Here is a 27,636-nt window from a genome sequence, read left to right as displayed (position 1 = left end):
GAAAACCGATAGATTGATATTTGAGAAGAAAAAAAATGAAACACACATAAATCAAATTTAAAATTTTCCATCAAACCTAAATTATAATTAAATAAAGCAAATACCCAGTATCATATCAGAGTCACGAAAGCAAGGACTTTAAAATGCCACAGTATTTAACAAATACCATGCATAGTTTATAAAAAATGAGTATACGGTTAACCTGTACAACGCATCTATGAGTTGCTTCTAAAAAGAGAGGCACAAAATTTGACAAAAGCACCCATTCAAATAAATAAAAAAACAAATTAAATAACAATTAGGCAAGAACCACAAAATGCAACCCAAAAAAAATTGAACCAAATCCACAATCCAAAAGCAAATAAATCACAAAAACACTGACTAATTTATGCTAGTTATTGATTTGACATACTAATCTGTGGTCATAATTCTATCACTCAGAATGGTGACGTCAGTCACCTATCATAAAGGTCTGGAAAATATAAAGATTTTTGCTCTCATATTTTTCAGTGTTATACCTGCTCTGCATACGAAAGTTAGTTCTGATACAGTTCTTATTATCTCTTCTGTTTCTTTAGGAAGAAAAAAAGTTATTTCATTCCAAAACCTTGAAAAACAACCTAAAAGCATCGGTATGACCTCCAGTGGAACTGGTACCCTTTGTAATAATGTAGTTGGTATATGATTTATCACCTCAGATTTTGCTTGTTGACATTATGCTCACTTAAGCTCCGAAGACATCCATCAGTCCCAAACCACATATTTCTAGGTACTTAAGGTTTTTAAACCCTGCAAATTGAAAATACAATGGAAAAATAATGAATCTTGGTAAAAACCAAACTATAAACTGTTTTCGGAACTTAATCCTCTACACTATGACCAACAGCCTCTACGATGAAAATTTAGAAGACCAGGCAATATTGTTTCCACGTTCTGCAAATATTATCAGTACAATTTAGCATGTTAGTTATATACTTTATCTAACATAATAATGCAACTATCATACCCAAGAAACGTAGAAATCCAAGTTATCTCTATAATTACATTCTCCAGTATTTCTCATCTAATTTTCAATCCAAAAAACACATTAAGGTCAGTTACATGACCTTTCAAATGCCACAACTATTTAACAACTACTATGCATAATTCTTGAAAGATGAGTACAAAATTAACCTCTTTTGAAAAAAAAGGAAGAAAGATGAAAGCTTAAGCCAAGGAATATAACTATGTTGAACTCAATTATATGCCCACTGAGAGGGAAACGCTTCTGCAAGTGAAAAAAACGTATTTATATAAAACAGGCATGTAGCTTTAGCTTAAGGTCGTGCACCATCTAAAAGAGACTCTTGTATCCATTCCAATTATAATCATGTGTACCATATCCCTCTACAATTCCCCACCACCAATCAACCATAACTGGTTTCAAATTATACTCGTATACCATATCCCTCTACAATCACCCTTGCTGAGTAATGATTCACGTACTTCCTCATACTTGTTTATGGGTTCCTATCCAACAAAATTTCGGCTAAGTGCCCAAAAACTGTATTAGCTCACGAACCCAGAGAGGTTTATCAAATTCAAAGCAAAACTCACATATATTCTGAAGATTCTAGAATTAACGAGGAGCAAGGAGGTTCGGTTACGGAACCCAAAACGCCATTTTAATGAGTAAATGAATATCTAAACAGAGGTTAACAATTTTCAGCAATAAAAACCATGGCTTTCGATCAAAGTTGTATAAATTACAGAACTTTGGATAAGGACGTATAAAAAGCCCATATTCCAATCAAGAAAAATTAAAAAAATTGTATGTAAATTTAACCTTTACCTATAGATTGGCAGCAGCTAAAGCATACTGAATACAACGGGAGCCACCTGATCGATCATAACACCATCGCAAATATGAAAAACATAAACAATTAAGTCAGCAACATGATATGCCATCCCTTTCATACAAACACAGATTGCAATTCAAATATGTCACATTAATTACAAACAATTACGAATCGAGAAATAATTAAAGCATCATCATGAATCGCAGTGTAACATGAACACTCATCAATTAGAAAAGGCAGAACTACATGGCAATAAGCATACAGAGAGTAAACTTACAGAGAGGAATTGCTTTAGATCCTTCCCAAAAGCAATCTTCCGCATGATAACAAAAGATCGGTTGATCTCTGATCTAATTGCAGACACAATCTGCAGAACCGACTTCTATGGAATTTGAACTTGTTAAATGTGGAGTGGACCTGAATGTAACAAATTGGTGTTTAGTGAATAATTCCAAACATATAAAATTTAGATCATCACACCCGAATGCAAACAGAACAATTAAATAAAGAATTGAAGGCATACACAATCTAATTAGAGAAATAAGTGAACTTTCACATGCTGAAATCCGAAAGGCCAATAGAAATCTCCCATTACAGCACAGAAGATGTTGGAACCTAAATCTCAACCCTAGCTCAACCTTAACTATTGCACATAGAAGAGAGGGAAGGAGGAAGATAAGGAGCAGAGCTCCAATGTTTTTATATTGATTTCTTCTGTAAAATTCTGATCTGTTTACAAACCAAGGAGCTGGTGCTCTTATACACGAAGTGTGACTACTGCCAGCTGACATTTCTAACAAATTCCCCTAATAACAAGTAAAACACTCAATTACACTCTTAATTAGAGCATAAACCTCAATTACAAATTGGGTACATAACAATACTTCCCCCTTGAAAATTAGCCTTGTCCTCAAGGCTTAAAAAAGAAATTGTGGGGACTTGTTTGAACGCAGCAGCACTCTCCTTCAGCTCTAGAAGCACCTCAGTTCCAGAAATGGCCATTACAATCCCGATATCAGCAAGCTTCAAAGTAGATGCACCATTCATTCCATCAACAGTTATAGCAGCAACCTCACCATCCTCTTTAAGCAACCTCACAATGTGCTTTGGTTCGACCCTTGAAAACAGAAGGCCATCATCTTGTCTCAGATGGGCTTTTGGATCACGTATAGTACTCATAAACTCTTTTCTTGTAATGTACGTCTTCATCAGTACTAAACACGCCTATTTCACAGCATATTGCTTCTGCAATGTTCTGGTTATCTCCCATGATTACCATAACAAGAATTCCAGCTGCTCGGCAGTCTTCCACTACTTTAAACATCCTTGAAATCTTCTGGTCAGTGATCGGAACTCCAGCATTCTCGAATTCAACAAACAATTTCTCAGGGTTTGTAGCAAATTGAGGGAAGATATATCCTTTGTCAATCTCCAATCCTTCCACCCCGACGATAGTCTCAAATGAGAAGGGTGACTCAATGGACAGGACACCAACAGGGACCACGACAAACACGTACCCATGAACATTATTTGTAATTGCTGCAATATGGATTGATTCCAAAACTTTTTCAGCTCTTGAGCCATCAATGCCCTTGTCTCTTAAATTCACCAACACTAAATGGTTCTCTGTTCCAACAGAAACAAAATCATAGCCCTTCTTGAACAAGCTCTCTGCAAGTTTTGAGAAATTACTAGGTGACTTGTGGGTTGTGGTTTTAACCATATCTGCATACTCAAAAGGAGAAATGTTCCCTGTATACAGAGTCTTGAAGTGGAAACACGCAGCAGAGTCTTCGCCATCACAATGCTTTCCTGAATTGTTGTGATTGTTGACATCCCGAAAAATGACTTCCAAGAAATTAAGGGTCTGTGCAATCAGTGACTTCCTCTGATTAAGTGGCAAGGCATCAGACAAATTGGCATTATCAACATAATATTGTTTCGTCTCTGCCAAACGCACCACCTCCTTGAAAAGCATTCCATGAATTAATAGAAATAAGATTGAAGCAGGTGGTAGTGCTATCCATCTGACCCCTGCCTTCTCAATTGCCTTCGCAACATGATAGAACTCCACATTTTGAAAATGGGAAAGCTCATTCCATTTGTATTTAGAATTTGGGGTTGGCTTCTAGGGAATGGCAAAGGCAATTGGTGGTATACTTGTAGCATATTGGTGAAAAGTAGCAGACCTTCCTTGCAATTTACTTACAAAAAGCTCAACAAAAAGTGTCCTCCAAATGAATCCCTTCAAAGAATGGTCTAGCCTACTCAGAAATGGACCAAGCGTCGGAGGAAGAATGGTAATTTGAAAGATACTCCCACAAGAATATATATCAGGAAAATGATGGTCAACCCAACTCAGAAACTTATCGCTGCTAGCAACTTGGATATAGTCTATAGGGGTTAATTCATCCCTAATCCGAACAATGTTCCATAAAGGCTTGAGCAGCTGCAACAAAGTGGCAGTCTGAAACTCAAAGTTTCCACGAATAATCAAGTCCAAGAACTTAGACAACATACGTTCTGCATAATCTTCTCCTAATTGCATCATATGTGGTTGCTTTTCCCAGAAGAGTTCTCTGCCCAAATTATCACATGGTTGTCCTCCATGGGTTTGCAACTCATCCATGAACTGCGAGACCATAATTGTTCCATCACCCCACCTCAACTTTGCAAGCTGGGACACATACTTCTCATGAGCATAATGGGATGACCCCAACACCGTAATAGAAGAACCTGCAGCAAGCCCACAAGGAAGATACATCAACTTATCTCTTATTGCCAAAACTTCCCCACTCATTGATAACCATGAGGGACATGACTCTGGGTTTCCTCTCAAATCTCCTTCAACTTAGCCACATCTTTATCATCTTTATAGCTTGACATTGGCAAGATTTCTTTCCACGAACCCAGTATGAATGTCAAGACCTCGGTAAACCCATTCCTTGCAATCTCTAATCTGATGAGTTTAGTGTATTCATAAGCAATTGCAACATCATCCACAATATCCCAAGCATCCAGGTTGCTGCTCAAAGACATATTATCTGTATTCAGTCTCTTAGACATGTCCTCAAACAGTTCCAGTATAGCATGCAATTACACCAAATAAAAGCAATACCTCAGATCCAGTTTTTGTGGTATCGGGGAACGAGTGCTTAAGGATTGGCCACGGAGCAATGGTCATCGTAGAAGCATGAATCACTGTCTTCGATGCCGGAAGAGAAAATGTGGTTGCAACAGAATCGTTCGACTGTGGCTTGACGGTCGAAGTTGCCAGTGCTCGTAACAACGGTGAAGATGAGAGCAGCGGTGGAGCTTGGATTGCCCCGGAATACGTTGCGCTTGGACTCCTCCAACACAAATTGGGCTCCGAGGTAGCTGGATAGGCTCAATCGCAGGAGAAACATAATGATCGGTGGCAAGAGGGGCAGAGATGCCTTCCCCGACGCTTCGAGAGTGCAGCTCGTTACGAAATTTATCGAAATAGGCAGGAAGCTTGGTTGCAAAGGCCTTTTCGATAGCAGCGTCAACGAGAGAAGGTAATGAGGCCATCGTAGCCTATAAGGAAGCAACACGATCTTCCAGGGAAGAGAAACTGGATCTTCCAGGGGCAGCGGATCCAAGAATCGATATGGGTGATACCATTGTTAAAACCCAAATCTCAACCCTAGCTCAACCTTAACCATTGCACATAGAAGAAAGGGAAGGAGGAAGATACAAGGAGCAGAGCTCCAATATTTCTTTTGTAAAATTCTGATCTGTTTACAAACCAAAGAGCATGTGCTCTTATACATGAAGTGACTACTGCCAGCTGACATTTCTAACAAATCCCCCTAATGACAAGTAAAACACTCAATTACACTCTTAATTAGAGCATAAACCTCAATTACAAATTGGGTACATAACAGAAGACAAAACTTAAAAAAATTGAATTTCATGAAAATTTTGATAAGTAAAGAGATTGAAACTAAAACGAGAAAAAAAAAATTAAAATTGAACAAAACCCTAACCCAATTTAAGGCCCTTTTCGAAATCCCTCATACCTTAAAATTTAAATTTCAAAAGTAAAAGAGGAAGGCAAGTTATGGGTATATTCAAGATTTCTTGGCAAATAAACAGGAATTAAACAACCAATTTCAAATTAGAAATGTATGCAATCATTGGAGAAAATTTACTCAGTCTTTTTCCTGTAAATACGTTTACTAACTTGTACCATGTACAAAAACTAATTACATAAGATATGACTTGAAAATATAATAATATTCAGATTTACATTATAGAATTGAAAGAGAGTTGAACTCTCCTTTTACCTAACAAACAATCCCTCTCTCTTTGTAAACCAATCCAACCAAACCTTTCTTATTTATCTTAAACATATAAAACCAACACATTGTGTGATAGTAAAGATAAAAATGCTTTTTTTTTAATTTTTTTTTATTTTTTTATGAAATGATATGGGTTTGTCAAGTCAAATTACATTTAAGACTTTGTTGTCGGACTATATTATAGATGAATGACAATTTATCAAAGTTAATTGGTGTGGGTACTAAACACGGCGAAAGAACATGAATTTTTTTTAAAATGAAGGTACAAAGTGTTCTTGGTGCTTGAAGATGATACGAGTGAAATCAATGTTCTAATCATTGACAAATCAGGTGAAAAGGGATTTTGGCATGGCCTGTAAAGATTTGGTCTTGAATCGATCATCAGATCAAAAACAGTTGCCAAGTGAGTTTCTCAGACTAATAGGCCAAAGAAAAAATTTTCACCTCCAGTTTGGAAGCAAGAGAAATTCATTGAACTCAAACGATTTCCTCATCTACAACATTTCTGAAGACCTTAGCATCCAGCCAGCAACTCCACAGTCCATTAGCAGAGAAATTGCAATCTCTTCTATAACAGTTTCATCTTCCACTACACCTATTGAGACAACTGGGGAATCACATAAAAGAAAAAGAGAACCAATTAGAAGAACTCTTTTTACAGATTCTGAAAAAAGGTTATCAACTTATGCTCTGTATAACATTATTTTTAACTACATCTAAAATTAATCTCAATCTAATCCAAATTTAATTTTCTGATTTTTTTGATATCTTAACACAGTGAAACAGAAGAGATCTCTGAAGCAAATGTGCAAGATTTCGATCAAGTTCCGATTAAACTGTTGAAAAAAAAAATCCTCCCCAACTAGCTCAAAAACAGACGTTGCTGCACAGAAAAAAAATTAGTTTTCTTACTGCTTCTTTCATACTATAAATCTATTCATGTACAAACCGTATTCCATGTGTATTAACATTTGCTTCTGCTTTTGTATTTTTTTTCCAATTACCCAAATTTTTTATCTGCAGTGACTGCTCCAAGGAAAAAAAAAAAACTTTCGCTGCTCTACAGAGGATATTATCATCTGTTGTCCAAAACAGAACAGTGTTGACTAATATTTTTTGTCTGTAAATAGTCCTTGCTAACATGAATTCCCCATTTTTTGGTGTATAGAAACAATCTGGTGATACCAATCAGCATCTAGGGTAGTTATCAAAGGGGAATATCAGGATAACCACTTTTGTATGTGTATGTGGAAGAAATTTTAACAATCCGAATGCTTGGGTTTCCTGGTGAGTTCTTTGATATATTTGTTTCGAGTTTGGTTTTTGAATTCTCTTTTCTTTGTTGAAATTTTTGTGATTTTAATTTTAAAAATCTGGGTTTTTTTTGTTCAATGGTTTGGTCCATCTTATTAGCTTTCTCACTAGAGATCTCTGCCATTGTTGCTCCACCAAACTTCCGTCCACTCCTTCGAACCAGGTACAGCTTCTTTCATTTTCTTTTGTTTTCGGGAAAATTTAGGGCTCCAAAGTTATGTTGGTCTGTATACAATGAAATTGAATTTTGATTTTGTGTTTCGGCATACCCTTACTGGAATTTTGTGATTTGGGATTTGTAGAAGTTAGTGGCAATTCAAAACCGTTAACTAGGATGAGAATTAGAGTGATTTGAAATCGGAGAGCAAGGAATTGCAGGTGGGTAGTGATAAATGATAATGGTGAGGATACTATGATGATAACATAAATTCACTATTTTGCAGAGTTTTGAAGGTTGATTTCTTTTCTTTTCTTTTGTCATTTTGATTTTTGATTTTTGTATTTTTGAACAGGTGGTGTTCTGGTTTTTCATTCCTTCTCATCACTTCTACAAGAGGTTAGTTTTCTTTTCTGCATTTAAAGAGTGTTTACAAAAAAAATTGTATGTAATTGATTTTCTGCTATAATGTTTTGAAATTCCTTATTTTACTTGAATGTATTAGTGCTTGCTTTTGCTTTCACCCAACTACCAAATTCAGTTTTGTTTGTATGGTAACATGGATTGCTCAGGTTAGGTAGGAGAGGATGGAGGTGAGAAATACAATTGGGAAAGATATGCTGAGAGGTTTACAAAACATCTTTGAAGCTGTCAGTGAGGATTCTTCAGTTTAAAAGTAGGTATTTTTTAATTTTTCGTGGAATCGATGTTTTGTTTTCGACCGAGTTTATAAAGGATTGCTTGGACAAGTTCAAGGTGTTTGGGATTGGCCACAGATGGGTTCAGAGAGAGTAGCTTGATTGAAGGGTTTGTGCATAATGGTTTCATTAATGGGGATTTCTATGCCATCAAGAAGATGAAGTGGAACGCGTGTGAGGAGCTCAAGATCTTATAAAAGGTATTTTCGCCTTCTTCGTCTCTTTTTTTCCTCTGTTTTTTTGTTTCTTAATTTTTCGGTCTTTCGTAAAGCTTTCATCTTTTGTGTAGCACACCATTTGCGGACTTAATTTTGACTGTTTATAATTTCCTTTCCAAATATCTGATTATGTTTTCAATTTTTTTACTACAATGTGTTAATATTTCTAATTACTAAATCAAATGATCACCATTCTATTTAACAGAAGAAAAAAAAAATTCCAACATTAATTATCCTTATCATTCACAGAAGTGTGCTTCTCAAGCTTTGTTCTATGCAAATTTTAACGCACTTGACACTCACTTCAGGATCACTGGCATTAATCAAATCAGGTGACCAAATTCTTATTATTGATCATTCAATACCTTCTCTCTTTGCTAAGTTTTTTTCACCCCTCTTAAAACTTAATAACTTTGATATGCTTCAAGTTATTCCTTGGTATAGAACCCACCTCATCTGCTTTCAAAATAATAAGATGTTGTTTTACATAATTATGTGAATTATTGAATTTTCGAAAGAAATTGATTTTAATTTTTTTTATTTATTTAGTCAGGCAAGAGAAAAGGAATTCACAAAGCAGAAAGTTTTAGAGAAAGCTAGAAAGCTTCAGGTAATAATCGTGAATGTATTTTGGGTTATTCTTTTCATAGGCTCAAAATGCAATGCTTATTTTGTGGTTGACAATTTTCCTCGAGAGGTATGAAGATAGCTTTTTTTTTGTCAAATTTTCCTTGCTTTGTGGTTAATGGTGGGAATAAAACAGGTAAAAAAGCTGCATGCTTCAAAGGAAAAAACACACCAGCGCACACTTGGAAATAACTGGAGGTATTGGCAAACCTCACTTTGTACACACATGCTTTACAATAAGTTAGGAAATTGCATTTGGGAACACATTATTCTCAATATGTTAGGAAATTGCATAAGGAAGTAAGTCTCACAAAAAACCCTAAGGCTATGGTAAAAACCCGAGTAGGGACAAAATCCATAGTCTAAGGAAAAATGCTTGAGTAATGCAAAGTCAAATGAAACGTCTATGGGACGTTATCAGGGATATTATCAACTCAAGGTGCGTGCCTCATCAAAACCTAGTTAGGTAGCAAAAACCCAATGGGAAAAATGCTCCTAATCGTAGGGAAAAAAAGTACATTAAGATCAAGCAAGTATACTTCAGGATACCCCCTGAGTTTGACACAATTCCAAAGAGAACTAGCAATGTTACAACTCATAAAGTTTACATATACCAATTCCTTGAACAAGCTTCTGAAATGTTGCATTCGGTAGTGATTTGGTGAAGATGTCGGCCAGATTGTCTTGTAAACAAATTTGCGTGACTTCAATCTTCTGATGCTCTTGTTGTTGGTGTGAGAAGAGGAACTTCGGCGTAATGTGCTTGGTGTTGTCTCATTTGATGTAACCCTTCTTAAGTTATTCGATGCATGTTGCGTTATCTTCATAGATCATCATTGGAATGTCAATGACAAGGTAAAGATCGCAGGAGCTTCGAATATGGCCCACAACTGCTCTCAACCAAAAGCATTCCCGAGTTGCTTCATGTAAGGCGAGAATTTTAGCATGGTTAGACCAACTGGCAACTAAGGTTTGTTTAGTTGACCTTCAAAAGATTGCGATGCCTCCAACGGTAAAGACATAACCGTTTGAGAATGCGCCTTATGCAGATCATATAAGTATCTTACGTCGGCATAACTAACAAAGCGAGAATCGACTCAAGATAAGAAGGGTGCGACATCACTCAAGGATTCGTAAGGATAGAACAAGCTCGAATCCGTAGTACCCTTAAGGTAGCGGAAAATGTCTTTAACACTAGTCCAGTGTTTGCGTGTTGGTGCATTACTATATCTTACCAAAATATTAACAGCGAATGAGATGTCAAGTCTAGTGCATTGAGCTAAGTACAATAAAGCGCCAATCGCACTTAAGGAACTTCAGGCTCTAAAATCTCTTCATTATCCTCATTCGGACAGAAGGGATCTCGTTTTGCATCTAGCGATCGAACGACCATAGGAGTACTCGAAGGCTTCGCTTTATCCTCGTTAAAGCGGTGCAACACCTTATGAGTGTAGTTTGTTTGATGTACTAAGATTCCAACCGAACGATGCTCTATCTTGAAGCCAAGACAGTATTGAGTCTTTCCTAGATCTTTCATTTCAAATTCGGACTTCAAGTGCGACGCAGTTCTCGCGAGCTCTTTAGGAGTTCGGATAAAGTTCATGTCATCGACATATACTGCAGCTATCGCAAAAACGAAATGTGACTTTTTAATGAACACACAAGGGCATAGTTCGTTGTTCACATATCCCTAACTAGTCAAATACTCACTCATACAACTTTCCTTCAGATTGCTTCAAACCATAGAGTGAACGCCTCAGCCGAATTGAAAGCGTGTTCCGGGGTTTGGAAATATTTGATCCAGTTAATGTATGTCCTTCGGGAACTTTCATATAAATTTTCGTATCAAGATCCCCATAGAGATACGTAGTTACTACATCAATCAGCTGTATACTCTATTTTTCGGAAACTACCAAACTGATAAGGTAGCGAAAAGTAATCACATCCATAACGGGTGAATAAATTTCATCATAGTCAATCCCGATGTGTTGTGAAAAGCCTTGCGTAACAAGACGAGCTTTGTAACACACAATTTCGTTCTTCTCATTACGCTTTCAAACGAAAACTCACTTGTAGCCAACGGGTTTCACATGTGGAGGAGTAGGAGCTACAAGTCCAAACACCTTATGTTTTGGAAGCGAATCGAGTTCGACTTGGATTACTTGTTTCCAGTTTAACCAATCAACGGAACGGGGGTTCAATGTTATTGCTCAACATGATCTTAGTAGCTCCTGCATATGCTAATGCATCGTCGACGATCATCTCATTCTACACCAAACATTATCTAAGCTAGCATAATATATCAAAATCTCACGATTCTTGGAAGGTGGATTTGTCTCTTCGAGGACACTTCCATAGTCTAGAATTTCCTCATAAGCTGGATAGAATGAGTAGGCAACTGTCGGATTCACAGTAAGCTCTTCATGGGTCTATACCGTGGGTTTCCTCTTCCGGGGGTGTGAATCCTTTGAACCAAGAGGTATGCCATACTTATGTGTAGGGGCAGATGATTGGCTAGCCGCTAATGTAAATAGATCACCAAAATTGGAGTCCCAGGCCTCCAGGAGGGAAGTCCGTCTTTGCAGCCATATTCGTAGCTAGTATGTGATCTTATCACTCGTGCTAGATCGGTGAACACATCTGGCATGTTTTGAGCTACGCTCTGAAGATCTAATATGCATTGCACTTCAGTTTCAAACTGAGCGGTGCGGGATCTAAATGAGTCAAAGTGGGAGTTGTCCATGATAATTTGTGTCGCTCATCAAGAATGTTGACGTTCTTGTCTCCCCCTAACGACTGGAAGATTGTCTTATAGAAGTGACAATCTGCGAAATGAGCGGTAAACAGATCGCCTATCAAAGGTTATAAGTAATGAATGATCGAAGGATAATCATATCCGACATAAATTCCAATCCTTTGTTGAGGTCCCATTTTTGTACGTAAAGGCGGCAAAATCGGCACATAGACCACAAAACCAAAAGCGCGCAGAAGCGATATGTTGGGTTTGTATCCGGTAACCAACTGAAGGGTGTTATATGGTTGGGTCGCAACATGCCTCATGCAGATCAATATGGATGCGTGCAATATTGCGTGGCCCCAAACAATGATTGGGAGCTTTGGTACGTATGACCAACGATCGAGCAATCATTTGTAAGTGCTTAATGAATGCTTGCAGTTGTGTGATTACTTCGCCGCGGTGTGTTTGCTTGAGAAAATAATTAACTAGGTCAGACACCTGTATGTATGAGCAATTAGGGTTTGGGGTAATGAACTAGGTCAATAACGCTTTCTGGATCTCTATTGGGTTGGTAATTCAAATGTGTCGCTTAGTTATGATAAATAATCTATCTGCTATGCAAAAATTAGAAGTGTTTGTTGTCTTTGATGCAAGCTGGTAGCTACTATTTTATTAGTATTCATTTATGTCATTTGTTATCACGTTAGCAAATTAACAACTGTTCTCATTCTCTCTGCTAGTAGTTTATTAGTTAACCAAAAGTACTGAAATGCTTCATGTACTTCTTCTAGGAAGCACTTCATGTGTTTTTCCAAAATTCACTTGCGTTTTACTAAGGGTTGATTCCTCATAATATTGTCACCAAAAGCCGATATAGTTGATTGGAGGATAAGAGAAGGGAGGACACGTGAGATTGAATGCCCGCAATGCAGCATTACGGTATCTGTGGAAGCCTGAAGAAGTGAAATTTACAGCAAAATCAAATCTTCTAAATGGAGTTGCGCTCGCTCTCTCTCTATCTCTCTCGCTGCTCTTTCTTCGATCCGACAATGACGTTGCCAATGCTTCCACTTCAAAACTAAAATAATTAATAGTTGACAAATTCAGAGACCAGATATCAAAGTAATGAACAAATATATTTTCCCTTAAAAAAAAACTTTATCAGCACGTCTTTCAAAGCTGCAGAGCAGCTTCCCATTCATTGCACGTGGTGATCTTGTTTCCCACTCAAAAATTCATCTGGGCCACACTCCATTTTGAGTCACTAAAACCTATCCTTATTTGTGGGAATTTTTTTTATACCATATCTGATCGTTTTCCTGACCCATTGGAAGGCTTTGGACATTTATACGATTGTAGGGACAAAATATAGAAAATCATTGGAGATGCTCAGTGCTACCAGCTCGGGTAACCTGTTGCGGGCCATTACGAAACAAGACTTGAGAAGACTTCAAGAGATGACGCTCCTGCCCTACATACGGTTACCATTATTGTATTCTATACAAATTTCTCCGGCAACACAAATAATTTTGCTGCGTGTATGTATCAGATTTTGGCAACTTGCATGCAGGATGGGGACTGGTCTTGGTCGTCCATAATTTGAAAGCTCCGCACAAGCTTCAGTGGTTAGAAATTTAGCATCAGTTCATGTGCAGATATACGCGAATCACTCTAAAGAGGTTTTTTGTAATTGCCTCTGAAAGAGCTACACGTATGAAGTCATGCGAGCATGCACATATCACCTTAGGTTGGGTGTTATAAAAAAAATATTTTTTTTTTGGAAAGGTCAGAGCATCTCCAACAACCTAGCTAAATGAGATTTTTTTTGGCTACTTTAACAAAACAATGCAGAAAACATAGCTAGCTAAATTTAGCTAGAGGAGAATATGGACTTAATTGGGTTGTTAAGTTTCAGGGTAATGTTAGGTAGACCAACTTTTTAGACCAAATTTATAAATAATGTGATATGCTACAAATATGAAATAAGCATGTTAATTAACACTTATATAGTAATCCAATAATTAACAACCACATCACATGATTTATACAATTTGGTCTAAATAGTTGGACATCCTAGCATTACCCTAAGATTTTAAAATATTTTACCTTAAGCTAAAATAGCTAGTATTGTTGGAAATGGTGGCTAGCCAAATTAACATTTGAGTCATTTAATTTGCTACAATAACAAAAATATAACTAGCATTATTGGAGATACTTTTAGAAGTGCTCTTCTAACAACCAGAAAGGTGTTTTGTTCGCTATTATAAATAATCACTCTCTCCGGTTTTTAAATCTTAGTTGACTTTTTTTTTTTATCAACACAATTTTTTACAATTTATTTTGTTGCGGTACGATTCGGTTCCACGATATTTACGTACACCCTTAAAAGCCAATAAAAGTAGGGAAACTTCAAAGTTTGGTTTTAGTACTACCAGCTCGGGTAACCAATCGTGGGCTATCACGAACCAAGACTTGGAATACTTCAGGAGATGATGGAGAGATTTCGCAAGTGTTTCAATACAATATGTTGAAATTTCATTGGTACTTCAAAGTGTATTGTTGTCCACACAAATTTCTCCGGCAACATAAAATTTTTTTGGTACATTACGAATAAGATTTTGGCCACTAGCATGCAGGATGGGGACTAGTCTTGGTAGTCGATAATTTGCGAGCTCCACACAAGCTTCAACGCCTTAGAGTAATCTCCTTAGGCTGGGTGTTTATAAAATTGTTTTAGAAAGAGAGTTAGAAGTGCTCTTTTGACAACCAAAAACGAGTTTTGTTCGCTATTATAAATAATTGCTCTCTAAAATTTTTTGCAACTGAAGCAAAGTTCATAAAGAGAGGGAAAAATAAACAATGGAGATCACACGGCATGATGAAGACGAAGTGTACGAGGCATCACGGACTGGGGGTGTAGAATACTTAGGGCTAGTTTGGTATTGCTGTGCTTTTTAAAAAAACTGCTTCTGCTGTGTTGTAAAAATAAGTAGCTGTAAAACAAAGCAGTTACGTGTTTGGTAAACTTTTATTGTAAAAGTGCTTTAACAAAAAAAAAATGTTCAAGTGTTTGGTTAAATTTATAGAAAATTGATGTGATTATGTTAAATGACTAGGAGGGTATAATTTTTTTAAATGGGATTTCTGGGATTTGCCGTGTCCTCCTCCCCCTCCCCCCCCCCCCCAACCCGTGTCCCCCTCGACCTTCCATCACCACCCCACCACCGCCCTCTCTTCCTCCATCTCTACCTCCTTCCCAAGGTTTTGCTAAACAAAAACCAAAAACGAATTATGAAATTTAAGGGATTTTGACGTGGGCAACCTCATCCTTGAGGATTTGTCTTCAAATCGAAAAACCCAGTTGCAGTCAAATCTTTGCCATCGAAACTCCGTCTCGACGATTTTTCGGAGAGTTGTGCAGCGATGATTCTGGGGTATTTGGACCCGCCGGGAAACCCATTTCCTCCTCCTCCAGCTCCAATCTCCTAAGTCCCTTCACCTCCGCCTTATCCCTCACCCCATCTCTATGTCGTCCCATCTCATCCGCCGCCATGACTCCACCACCCTCATGATCGAGACGTCCCTCCCCTTCACCTCCCATAACTACGAGCCGCCGTCGCGCATGCTCAAGACCACTTCCAAGGAGCTTATGACATTCTTCTACAACATGACGTTGATGCGCTGGATGGAGATCGCGAGAAGGAGAAAGCGGTTATAATTGGGATTAAGAAAGTTTCGTTAAACTTTACTGTTCATCCGCCTACTTTGAAAAAAAGCTGGTTTTGAGAAGCAACAAAATGTTGCTTCCATTTTTCTGCTTATTTTGGCTAAAACTTTGAAAAGAAGCACTTATTTTTACATTTACCACATTTTACATCCCAACTTTTTTTCATAGCTGCCTTTTTAATAATTTTAGTTGTGCCAAACTAGTACTTAAACAGATTGATTGAAAAAGACCCAGCAATTATAAGGAGAATATCCCTGTAGACCGGCAAAATCGGAAAGCCCTTGCATGTTTCAGCTTTACTCGGCCACGTTGAAGTTACCAAAGCCCTTTGCACTAACAATCCCAAACTTGCAGGAAGGGTGGACGCCAACAGACGCACGCCCCTGCACTTGGCTTCTGCTGGTTGGATATATGTCAACAATCTGTGATAAAATTATATATGCTAATAAATAATAAATAATAATAAATATTAAACAGAGTATGAACAATGAAATAATATTAAACAGAAAAATTGATGGTCGAGGCTTGCGTATCGCAATGTCCTTGAAACAGAAATTTTGTCCCTACTCAGTGCTTGTAGTTCTACAGACGTCTGCTTCACCAGGATTCAACGATCTAAGTCAGGAATTCTAGCATCGGAAAAAATTGACTTCTGGTGAATTTTTATGTGGTTCTCTCAGAAAGGATGTTTATGATTGTAGAAGAAGAATGTTGATTTTCTGTATATTAAATGTCATGCAGATGAATGTATATATAATGGGATAATGCATGTTCGCAACAGGTATGAGAATGGGGTGTGACTGTTGGGAGACATCTCTTCAGATGGGTGCATTTTTTCTGAACTCTTCAGCCTTCATCTGAAATGATGAGTCTGTTGGTAATAATAAAAAATAATAATTAATTAATTAAATTCAAAATTAATTAAAAATAATTAATTAAATCCCAAAGAACAACCCCAAGGTGAGACCAATTTTATTTTCTAAGGTCCATCACTTCAATCACTTTTTATAAGGAACAAAGCCTTATAAAGGGAGAAACCTTGTGGTGATGAGCAATGTGGGACAATGAAATTCTACTCAAAATTTCCAACACTGCTGAGGGCCACAAGGAGACCGTTGAAGCTTTGTTATCTATGTATGCTGATGCGTGTTTTCATTTTGATGAAAATGGAAGAATCCCCCTTCACTATGCAGCCATGAGAGGAGAAGTTGATTGATAAAAATCCTGAGTCCTTTTATTTCAAAGTTGAAAACAGATCGAAAGAAACAGTTTTGCACTTGTGTATTATGCACAACCAGTTAGAGTGCTTGAAACTGTTGGTTGAAAGAGTCGACAGCGATGGTGGGTTCCTCAACTCAAGAGCTGGCTGTGATGGTGGTGTGACCATCCTGCACTTAGCTTTGATATGCTAAGGCAAATTAAGGTACGTACGTATATATATTCCATTTTGTATACTGGATATTCCTAGTTTCTTACTATATTAATTAATATATGTTCATGTGTAAACTTTCTTTTGTTTGTTCCCCTATATATTCATGTGTGTACTTTCTTTTGTTTGTTCCCCTTCCACCAAATTAATAAAGTGTATATATTATCTACAGACCATACGTTACCTGCTTTCCATTGATGCTATAAGAGCAGAAGCAATTGGTGTGAATGGGATGTCTCTGACCATGTTAGATATCTTAGAGGACAGCAGCATTGCAAGAGAGGACTTTAGCAGAAGCTTAGAAATTCAACAGATTTTGATAGACGCAGGATTAATCAGAAGAGAAAATAATGAAAATAATAATCCTAACTCAGCTGTTGCCGCTGCTACTGTTGTTGCATCACCAAATCCAAAAAGGTCAAAGAAGAGAAAGAAGCTTCACAAACAAGTAGCACCATCGGAAAAGGGATCAAAGCCAGCAACGTGGCGCTGGATAAAATTGATGAAATGGTTGAGACATCCGAGTAATTGGGCGGTCGAGACACGTGGCATGCTGATGGTTGTGGCTACGGTAATCTCGACGATGGCTTTTCAAGCCATAGTCAACCCACCAGGTAGTGTTTGGGAAATTAATAATACAAACACTACCACTTATTCTGGGACACCAGTTTGCAGTGAAGATAATGTATGTATAGCTGGAACTGCATTTGGAAAGGGTTCTTCATCAAGTTCATAAGATACAATACCATCTCGTTCCTTGCTTCTTTGAGTGTCACCCTTTTGCTCGTTAGTGGATTTCCACTCCACAATCTGTTGGGCACGTGGCTCTTATCGATGTCCATATGCGTCACTCTCACATTCATGGCACTCAGCTACCTACATGTGCTGCTCATGATCGTCCCTGAGAACACTATTTTCTTATCGTCTAAAAAAATTTCCAGGACATCCATTTATCTTTGGATTTCTTTGCTGGCCGTAGTCGGTGTAGTGCACACTATTCGGTTTCTTATTTGGGTGATGAAGCGGTTGCGGTCCATGTACTTCAGGTCAACATCAAGTCTCAAGAATATGATCACTACTGGCTCCTTTTCATGGAACAATCCAATGCGTTTTGAAGAGAATGATGTGCCTGCAGTTGTGTGATTACTCCCCCACGGTGTGCTTGCTTGAGAAAATAAATAATTAGGTCAGACACCTTGTATGTATGAGCAATTAGGGTTTGGGGTAATGAACTAGGTCAATAACGCTTTTTGGATCTCTACTGGGTTGGTAATTCAAGTGTGTCGCTTAGTTATGATAAATAATCCATGCTACGCAAAAATTGGAAGTGTTTGTTGTCTTTGATGCAGGATGGTAGCTACTATTTTATTAGTATTCATTTATGTCATTTGTTATCACATTAGCAAATTAACAACTGTTTTCATTCTCTCTGCTAGTCGTTTGTTATTAGTCAATACAGTATAAATGGCTTTCTCAACCAAAAAAAAAGAAAAAAATTATAGTATATATGGCAAACATAGTTTTAGGGTTCGTTTGAAAATACTTTTAAAATGAATGAGACCGCTTTAAAAGAAAATGTTTTTGAGTTTCAAAAGTATTTGAAATGCTTCATGTATTTCTTCGAGAAAGCACCTCATGTGGCTTTTCAAAATTCATTTGTGTTTTACTAAGGATTGGTTCCTAATAATATTGTCATCAAAAGTTGGAATAGCTGACTGGAGGATAAGAGAAGGGAGGACACATGAGATTGAGTGCCCGCAATGCAGCATTACGGTGTCCGTGGAAGCCTGAAGAAGCAAAATTTACAGCAAAATCAAATCCTCTAAATGGAGTTGCGCGCGCTCTCTCTCCATCTCTCTCGCTATTCTTTCTTGGATCCGACAACGACATCGCCGATGGTTCCACTTCTAGAGATTTTTTATGAAAAAACTAAAATAATTGATGGTAGACAAATTTAAAGACCTAAAATCAAAGTAAAAAGTTATATCAATTTCAAAACAATTTTCCCTAAAAAAAACTTTATCAACGCATGTTTGGCGCGTCTTTCAAGGCTGCAGAGCAGCTTCCCATTCATGGAGGTGGATTGTCTGCCCTCCCATTTCCATGCTCTCCCAATGCCCTCCTGTGATGTGTGGTCATGGTTAAGCCACATCAATATTTAATATTAATCTTTTATAGAAATAATAAAATAAAAAGTAATAGAAATATAAAATGTTGACGTAGTTTAACTGTGACCACACAAATAGAAGAGCATGAGGAGAGTATGAAAATGGGAAGACAGACAATCCACCTCCCCCCATTCATTTCACATGGTGATCTTGATTCCCACTCAAAAATTCATCTGGGCTCCACTCCATTTTGAGTCACTAAAACCTATCCTTATTTGTGGGAATTTTTTTATACCCAAGAATTCTTTCACTAGAATACTTTTCACTCTAGCTCTCTTGATTTTCTGTCAACCCATGTTCAACCTTTCCCATGGGAGAGCCAGATGCTCTCCCCCTGGATACTTCTATGTTCTCTCTCTTGAAAATTGCCCAAACTTCCGGCCAAAAGTTTCAGGACACTTAACGAAGTTTTTAACGGAATGACCAAAATGTTGGATGATGGACAATCTCAGGGACCACTTCTATTGATTTGAAATCTCAAGGACCAAAGTGAGGAATTATGCATATCTCAAAAACCGACTAAAAAGCTGACACAATAATGTTGTCCACCTTCTTTTTGTCTTTCACTATTAGCAAAGTTGGTTTTGGCCACTTGGCCATTAATCTAACAAAGACTTCCTTATCACAAACGAAAGCCACACACAAAGTCACAAATGGCTGCTGCCATTTCCTTGTAGCATTCAGAAAGTTACACTATCTAACCAAACACAACATGACGAACCTCTTGCTACTGTTATTGGTAGATTACTTTTGTTCCTTACTTTTCTTGATCTCTCATCGAACAGTTTCCTTGCGTATTTTTCATCTCCAACCGAAATCACTCAAAAATTCCATTGTTTGCATACTCTTCTACCAAATTTCATCCTGCTACTCATAGAAACACAATATGGTAAAATTATCACAAATACTTAAGACTTCCAACTAAACTTGACAAGAAAGAAAATATAAAAGAACGAAATAGATAGTATAAATATGGGTAAAGTACAAAAAACTACCTCAACTATTGGGGTCACGACAGTTTCATACCTCATTTTTTTAAATTGACAATGTCATACCGCATCTTACGAATTTGTGACAATGTCATACCTCCGTCAATTTTTCTGTTAATTTTTCTGTTAAGTGCTGACGTGGCTTGATTCGGGACCTACTTTTTATTAAAAAATTATTAAAAACTAAAATACAATTATTTAATATTTTTTAAATATTAAAATAATAATAAAAAGCAGGAAAAAAAAACCCCCTCATTTCGTCCCTCCCTTCCCCCCATCCTCCCTCCTCTCCCCATCTTCATCTTCTTCCCCCACCTGCAAATCCCAACCAAAAAAAAAAAAAAAAAAAAAACACCAGATCCCGTCGGCGGGAAGATGGGTGAGCAGAGAAGATGGAAGATGGGTGCGGAAGAGGATGTGGAGAATGGATGAAAGTGGTGGATTTGGGGTTTGATGGGTTTTCAAAATTTTTTTTTTTCCTTCTTTTTTTCCTCCTCTTCTTCGGCAGGGGAGTTGATGGTTTAAAAAAAAAAAAAAAAAAAATTTCCTTCCTCGTTTTTTTCCTCTTCTTCTTCTTCTTCCTCCTTCTCCTTCTCATTCTCCTTCTTCTTCTTCCGCAGGAGGTGTTGATAGGTTTTCAAATTTTTTTTTTATTTTTTCTTCCTCTTCTTCTTCTTCCTCCTTCTCCCGCGCTGACAGGGAGGAATTTTTTTTTTCCTTCCTCCTTTTTTTTCCTCTTCTTCTTCTTCTTCCTCCTCCTCCTCCTCCTCCTCCTCCTCCTCCTTCTCCTTCTTGTTCTTCCGCAGGGGGTTGTTGGGTTTTCAAAATTTTTTTTATTTTTTTTATTTTTTTGGGTTTGCAGGTGGGGGGAAGAAAATGAAGATGGGGAGAAGAGAGAGGAGGGGGAGGGGGAGGGGGAGGGGAGGCACGAACTGATGGTTTTTTTTTCCTCTGCTTTTTATTATTATTTTAATATTTAAAAAATATTAAATAATTATTTTTTAGTTTTTAATAATTTTTTAATAGAAAGTATGTCCCGAATCAAGCCACGTCAGCACTTAACAGAAAAACTAATAGAAAATTTGACGGAGGTATGACATTGTCACAAATTCGTAAGATGCGATATGACATTGTTAATTTTAAAAGATGAGGTATGAAACTGTCGTGACCCCAATAGATGAGGTAGTTTTTTGTACTTTACCCTATAAATATTGGTTCATCAACTACTTCGGGATGACCTTTATTGTTTTTCATTCAAATTTCTCCACAAAAATAATTTTGCTACGTGTACGTATCACATTTAGCCACTTGCATGCAGGATGGGGACTGATCTTGGTCGTCGATAATTTGCGAGCTCCACACAAGCTTCAACGGTTTGAATCATTCCATGCGCGAATCACCTTAAAGTCGTTTTGTAATTGCTTTTATATTTAACCTTATAAGAGTGTTTTTGATATACGCGCATTTTGTTCGCTATTACAAATAATCGATCGCTCTCAGAAAATTTTTCTAAGTGAAGCAAGGTTCAGAAAGAGAGAGAAAAAAAAAAAAAAACAATGGAGATCGCACGGCATGATGAAGAAGAAGTGTACGATTCATCACGGAGTGGGGATGTGGAATACTTAAACAGATTGATTGAAAAAGACCCAGAAATTCTAAGGAGAATATCCCTGCAGACCGGAAAAACCGGAACCCCCTTGCATGTTTCGGCTTTGCTCGGCCACGCTGAGTTTACCAAAGCCCTTTGCACTAAAAATCCCAAACTTGCAGAGCGGGTGGACGCCGATGGACGCACGCCCCTGCACTTGGCTTCTGCTGAGGGCCACAAGGAGACTGTCGAAGCTTTGTTATCTGTGTATGCTGATGCGTGCTTGCGTTGCGATGAAAAGGGAAGAATCCCTCTTCACTATGCAGCCATGAATGGAGAAGTTGAGGTGCTGCAGAAGTTGATTGATAAAAATCCTGAGTCCATTTATGTCAAAGTTGAAAACAGATCGAAAGAAACAGTTTTGCACTTGTGTATTAAACACAACCAGTTAGAGTGCTTGAAAAGGTTGGTTGAAAGAGACGACAGCAATGGTGAGTTCCTCAACTCAAGAGCTGGATGTGATGGTGGTGTGACCATCCTGCACTTAGCTTTGATGCTAAGGCAAATTAAGGTACGTATATATATTTCCATTTTCTATACTGGATATTCTTAGTTTTTTACTATATTAATTAATATATGTTCATGTGTAAAGTTTCTTTTGTTTCTTCCCCTTTATATATAGTTTATGGCATTAATTTCGTGAAGTTTTTTGTTTTTTGGTTTTTAACATTTCGTACCTTAAGGTTTTTTGTTAAGCTTGGTACTAAAGTTATAATTAATTCTGAGGTATTTTTATACATCCTTTAAATTATTTGTTAAAATCTCTGTTGATGCATCTACGTAAAGAATAATTAGATACCACGTGTCAATATGAGTTCACATGAATACTAGAAAAACTAAAATATTAAAAATTTAAAAACTAAGTTATCTGGAATCGCATATGAGGAGGAATTGCAGAGCAAGTTTGAGACTCTCCCTCCCTTCGACTGCAGATGGGCGGCGGTGGAATGAATCTACTTCCTTTTTGTGCTGCATATGGGTTTCCCTTACCCAGATCTGCAACCCACTCCCTTCCCTTACCTCCCGTTCAACTGGAATAAAAGAAAGAATCGCGTCCATCTGCATCTCAAGAAGTTGCAGAAGTATTAGCAGCAGCACCGCTGCCGGTCATCGATTAGGCGTCTTCCGCCGTCACCAACTCCGAATCCGAAGATAACCCATCGTCGCTGCGGCCTAATCCGGATACTCCAGTTGGCTGGCCGGCCGACGGAAAGCTCAGTCTCGAATGGGTTAGGAACCTCGTGTTTGTTTTTTATTGGGCATCTAGAAATCCGGACCCGACCCAATTGCCCGTGTTTCCCGTCGTGGTTGTCGACAAGCTTGGTCTTCTGCACATTCAAGATCCTCCACAAAGAGGCCAATCGTCGATCAGTTAGACCTGGAATCTACCGTGGTAGTCGTCGGAGACCTTCGTGGACCTCCTTTTTCTTTTAAACGATCTTCACCCTTTTAGGTTTTTAGTATTTTAACTTTTTAATTTTTAATTTTAATTTCTTAATGGACAAATTATTATGAATTTCTATTATAGGATTTTATGGATTTATGAGGATTTCTTTTATGTATTTCTTAGGATTTCTTTTTTGACTCCTACAATCTAAATTCTTTTCTCAGTGCACAATCTGAAAAAGACATAAACATATATATATATATATATATGGAAATATAAACCAATCAAATATGTCTTTTCTTTCCCTTTCTCATTTGCATTGTGATTTCTTTACGAAAAATAATTTTAACTAACCAAAACAAGTGATGCTTCTTAAATCAAATGTCTCAAAATTAATCATTTTTCCTCAACAATTGATTAGTTCATAATGTTTTGTTTCTAAGTACAACTACCAATATAAGTACAAATATAAATAGGCTTTGGAAGATGCTTGCACCCTTACACTAATATGATTACACGAAAAAGACCAGAAAGTTTGAATTGATAATAAGATTCTTAGTAGTAATTTCGAAGAGTTCAATTAATATGGTAAAAAATAAACACCTTCAGATAGAATGCATAATCATTACAAGAACGGTTAGTAGCCATTAACACTTCCCATCAAAGCATTACAAGAAATACTATTACACAATCCAAAATAAAGAAAATAAAAAATTTTACAAATGTTGCAGTTTGCTACTGGGACGGTGACGGATGAACATGAAAGGAAATCATATTGGCAGGTTCTATGTCTGGAAGAAAATAGAGAGAGAGAGAAAGAGAGAGAGGGGATTGAAAAGAAATCCTAGGGTGGAGGTATAATTTTGTTATGCTTATAATCCCTTTTCAAATCCTATAAAATCTCTTATTGAAAGAAATTCTTCAAAATTTATGAATTTTTTAATACTGATAGATTTGCATATACTATATAAAAATATTTTAAAATCCTAGTTAGCTACATTAGGATTCTAAAGTCTTTTAAAATTATTTAATTGATTACCCCTGTATTTGAATGAATTCTTTGAAAATCTTTTAAAATTCTAGTTGACTACACCATAATTTTAAAGTCTTTTAAAATTCCTTAAAATTCGAACTAGAATTCTCTTACAACCTTTTTCCATCTCTTCCTTTGACATTCTCTATTTTATCTTTTTATTTTTACAAAAAATTAATATAAGATATTATCGTGAATAACCGTAACCGTTCAAATAAGAGAAAAGGCAAATGAAAAAAAAAATAATAATAAAGGGATGATCTCTACTCCTTAAAATCTTCATTTGACTACGCCCCATAACTTCTCTGATAAACATTGAGGAGGAATCGCAAATGACCAAATTTGAGCCTCTATCTCCCTTTGACCAAAAAAACAAAAGCCTCTATCTCCCTCCCTTCGACTGCACATGGGGCAGCGGTAGAATGAATCCACTCCTTTTTGTGCTGCATATGGGTTTCCGTTCCCCAGATCTGCAACCCACTCCCTTCCCTTACCTCCCTTTCAACTGGAATAAAAGAGAATTCCGTCCATCTGCATTTCAAAAAGTTGCAAGAAGTATTTGTTGGATAGTGGCCAAATTAGTTCCATGTTTTGTGGCTTTTTCAAAGCCATGTTTTGTGGCTTTTTCAAAGCCATGTTTTGTGGCTTTTTCAAAGCCATGTTTTGTGGTTTTTTCAAAGCCATGTTTTGGGGCTTTTTCAAAGTCATGTTTTGTGGGAGATGGCTTGGATTAAGAAAAGCATAAAATGGTGAGAGCATTTGGCAAAACATGTGCACGGAAGAAGAGATGTAAAGCATCCAAAGAGATGGTGAGAGCATTTGGCTCTACCATGGGTAAGGGTGAGAGAAATCAAGAGAGCTAGAGTGAAAGTATTCTAGTGAAAGAACTCTTGGGGTAGAGTGAGGCTCTTGGGAAAATTCTGTGAGTGGGTGTACAAGGGATATGGGATTGGGTTATGTCGATTTAACTCATGTATACTTGTACTGTTATTCTCATAGTGAAGAGCAATATCTCTCCGGGGACGTAGGCAGTTTTTTGCCGAACCTCGTAAATTTCTCTGTGTCTTTATTTCTTGTATTTTATTTTGTTCAACTGTGTGTGATTTTGGTGAGGTTGTAATCTGAATCTCGGTTCCGCACTAACGAACGGGCCAAGGCACAACAGTATTAGCAGCAGAACTGTTGCCGGTCATCGATTCGGCATCTTCCGCTATCACCAACTTCGAATCCGAAGACAACCCATCGTAGCCAAAGCCTAATCCGAAAACCCCAGTTGGCTGGCCGGGCGACGGAAAGCTTAGTCTCGAATGGGTTAGGAACCTCAGGTTTGTTTTTTATTGGGCATCTAGAAATCTGAACCCGACCCAATTGCCCGACGTGTTTCCCGTAGAGGTTGTCGATAGTTGATCCTCTGCACATCCAACATCCTTCACAAAGAGGCAAACGTCGATCAGCTAGGCTTGGAATCTACCGTGGTGGTCGTCGGAGACCTTCATGGTCAGCTGAACGACTTCCTTTTTCTTCTAAATGATCTTCACCCTTTCAGGTTTTAGGTTTGAAGGTTTATATTATTTTAATTTTTTTTTTTTCTAATTTTAGTTCTTTTGTTAATTTTTTTTTTTTAATAACCAAGTGGGCTCATACATGGCATTCAGTTATTGTTCATATGGATTCCACATCATCAGTTAACGAAATTTTTGTCAGAAAACTTAACGGATCTGTGAAACTGTTTTAGAATTATGACTTTAATTAAGAATCAAACTGAGACAAAAAAAATTTAGATATATCAAAAGTAGAAAATCAAGAAAATTCAAAGTACTAAATTGAGATTAACCTAAATTTATGTGTACTTTCTTTTGTTTGCTCCCCTTAGGAGCATAATTTCCACAAAATTAATAAAAGTGTATATATTATTTACAGACTATACGTTACCTGCTTTCTGTTGATGCTATAAGAGCAGAAGCAACTGGCGTGAATGGGATATCTCTGACCATGTCAGATATCTTAGAGTACAGCAGCGTTACAAGAGAGGACTTTAGCAGAAGCTTAGAAATTCAACAGATTTTGATGGACGCAGGATTAATCAGAAGGGAAAATAATGAAAATGATAATCCTAACTCAGATGTTGCCGCCGCTGCTGTTGTAGCACCAAATCTAAGAAGGGTAAAGAAGAAAAAGAAGCTTCACAAACGAGTAGCATCATCGGAAAAGGGATCAACGCCAGCAAGGAGGTGCTGGATAAAATTGATGGAATGGTTGAGATATCCGAGTAATTGGGTGGTCGATACACGTGGCATGCTGATGGTTGTGGCTACGATGATCTCGACGATGACTTTTCAAGCCATAGTCAACCCACCAGGTGGTGTTTGGGAAACTAATAATACAGATACAGACATTACCATTGATTCTCCTGGAATCAATTATTCTAAAACAATTTGCACTGAACAGAGAACATGCATAGCTGGAACTGCAGTGTTAGGCTACATTTGGGAAGATCTCTTCGTCTATTTCATAAATTACAATACCATCTCGTTCCTTGCTTCTTTGAGTGTCACCCTTTTGCTCATTAGTGGATTTCCTCTCCACAATCGATTTTGCATGTGGCTCTTATCGCTGTTCATGTGCGTCACTCTCACATTCCTGGCATTCACCTACCTACAAGTGCTGCTCATGATTGTCCCTCCTTATTTCGATTTTTCATATATAAGCATTTACTTTAACTCTAATATAAGCATTTACAGCTATTCCGTCTATCTTTGGAATGGGTTGCTGGCCATAGTCTGCGTAATACACACTATTCGGTTTCTTATTTGGGTGACGAAGTGGTTGCGGTGCATGTACTTCAGGTCAAGATCATGTCTCAAGAACATGACCACTACTGGCTCCTTTTCATGTAACGATGCAACCCGTTTTGAAGAGATTGATGCGACTGCAGTTGTGTAATTACTCCGCCGCGGTGTGTTGGCTTGAGAAAATAATTAACTAGGTCAGACACCCTGTTTGCATGTAGCAATTAGGATTCGGGGTAATGAACGAGGTCAATGACGCTTTCTCGATCTTACCTGGGTTGGTAATTCAAGAGCGTCGGTTAGTTATGGTAAATAATCCATCTGCTATGCAAAGTGGAAGTGTTTGTTGTCATTGATGCACGATGGTAGCTACTTAGAGAAGTAGTATTGTCTAAGGAAATACTCTCTCAAGGTTTAAGAATTAATATTGTAACTTGATTTTGATTGTATTTCTGATTTGTAGAGATCTTTAATTGTCAAGTATACATGCTTGTATATAAAATCCTTTGTGGTATGAATAGAATTATCGCTAGCAAAAATACCCACACCAGA

The 27,636-nt window shown here is 37.5% G+C and overlaps 2 protein-coding genes, 3 long non-coding RNA genes and 1 pseudogene across 7 annotated transcripts; 4 read left to right on the top strand and 2 right to left on the bottom strand.

The window, feature by feature from the left end:
• Positions 1-357: 357 nt before the first annotated feature.
• LOC148692178 (uncharacterized) lies at positions 358-2,378 on the bottom strand. The gene is made up of 3 exons (XR_015954503.1): positions 2,116-2,378; positions 1,832-1,878; positions 358-789 (listed from the first exon to the last, which is right to left on the bottom strand). It is a non-coding gene; the product is annotated as an uncharacterized LOC148692178 (long non-coding RNA).
• Positions 2,379-2,505: 127 nt separating this feature from the next.
• On the bottom strand, positions 2,506-5,573 carry LOC148692177 (serine hydroxymethyltransferase, cytosolic-like). Of its 3 annotated transcripts, none has more exons than XM_088680740.1 (2): positions 4,957-5,573; positions 2,506-4,863 (listed from the first exon to the last, which is right to left on the bottom strand). In XM_088680740.1, exon 2 carries the CDS (start codon positions 3,814-3,816, stop codon positions 3,001-3,003), a length of 816 nt encoding a protein of 271 aa, XP_088536866.1. In that variant the 5' UTR covers positions 3,817-4,863; positions 4,957-5,573; the 3' UTR covers positions 2,506-3,000. The 3 variants fall into 3 exon arrangements, with proteins under 3 accessions (XP_088536866.1, XP_088536867.1, XP_088536868.1); XM_088680741.1 differs by having other exon boundaries at positions 2,506-4,797; XM_088680742.1 differs by having other exon boundaries at positions 2,506-4,574.
• Positions 5,574-6,494: 921 nt separating this feature from the next.
• On the top strand, positions 6,495-7,775 carry LOC148692176 (uncharacterized). The gene is made up of 3 exons (XR_015953813.1): positions 6,495-6,837; positions 6,942-7,450; positions 7,577-7,775. It is a non-coding gene; the product is annotated as an uncharacterized LOC148692176 (long non-coding RNA).
• A 2-nt stretch (positions 7,776-7,777) lies between these two features.
• LOC148692175 (uncharacterized) lies at positions 7,778-8,397 on the top strand. Its single transcript, XR_015953812.1, has 3 exons — positions 7,778-7,878; positions 7,990-8,033; positions 8,207-8,397. It is a non-coding gene; the product is annotated as an uncharacterized LOC148692175 (long non-coding RNA).
• Positions 8,398-15,581: 7,184 nt separating this feature from the next.
• LOC137744763 (uncharacterized) lies at positions 15,582-18,245 on the top strand (annotated as a pseudogene).
• Positions 18,246-21,660: 3,415 nt separating this feature from the next.
• Positions 21,661-27,533, top strand: LOC137746307 (uncharacterized). The gene is made up of 2 exons (XM_068486385.2): positions 21,661-22,386; positions 26,216-27,533. The coding sequence occupies exons 1-2, from the start codon at positions 21,784-21,786 to the stop codon at positions 27,236-27,238; spliced, it is 1,626 nt and encodes a 541-aa protein (XP_068342486.2). The 5' UTR covers positions 21,661-21,783; the 3' UTR covers positions 27,239-27,533.
• The last annotated feature ends 103 nt before the right edge of the window (positions 27,534-27,636 follow it).

Source organism: Pyrus communis, chromosome 12 (genome assembly GCF_041283825.1).
Source record: "Pyrus communis isolate YQ-2024b chromosome 12, ASM4128382v1, whole genome shotgun sequence".
Taxonomy (NCBI): domain Eukaryota; kingdom Viridiplantae; phylum Streptophyta; class Magnoliopsida; order Rosales; family Rosaceae; genus Pyrus; species Pyrus communis.
The sequence above is the reverse complement of the archived record's forward strand: the minus strand, read 5'-3'. Positions and strand labels throughout refer to the sequence as shown.

What these genes read in the sequence shown, in the direction of transcription:
- LOC137746307 (XM_068486385.2), top strand. Translation starts at nt 21,784, where the DNA reads ATGGAGATCGCACGGCATGATGAAGAAGAAGTGTACGATTCATCACGG. An exon ending in TGATGCTAAGGCAAATTAAG is followed by an intron (nt 22,387 to 26,215) that starts GTACGTATATAT and finishes TATTATTTACAG; the next exon opens with ACTATACGTTACCTGCTTTC.
- LOC148692177 (XM_088680740.1), bottom strand. Translation starts at nt 3,816, where the DNA reads ATGCTTTTCAAGGAGGTGGTGCGTTTGGCAGAGACGAAACAATATTAT.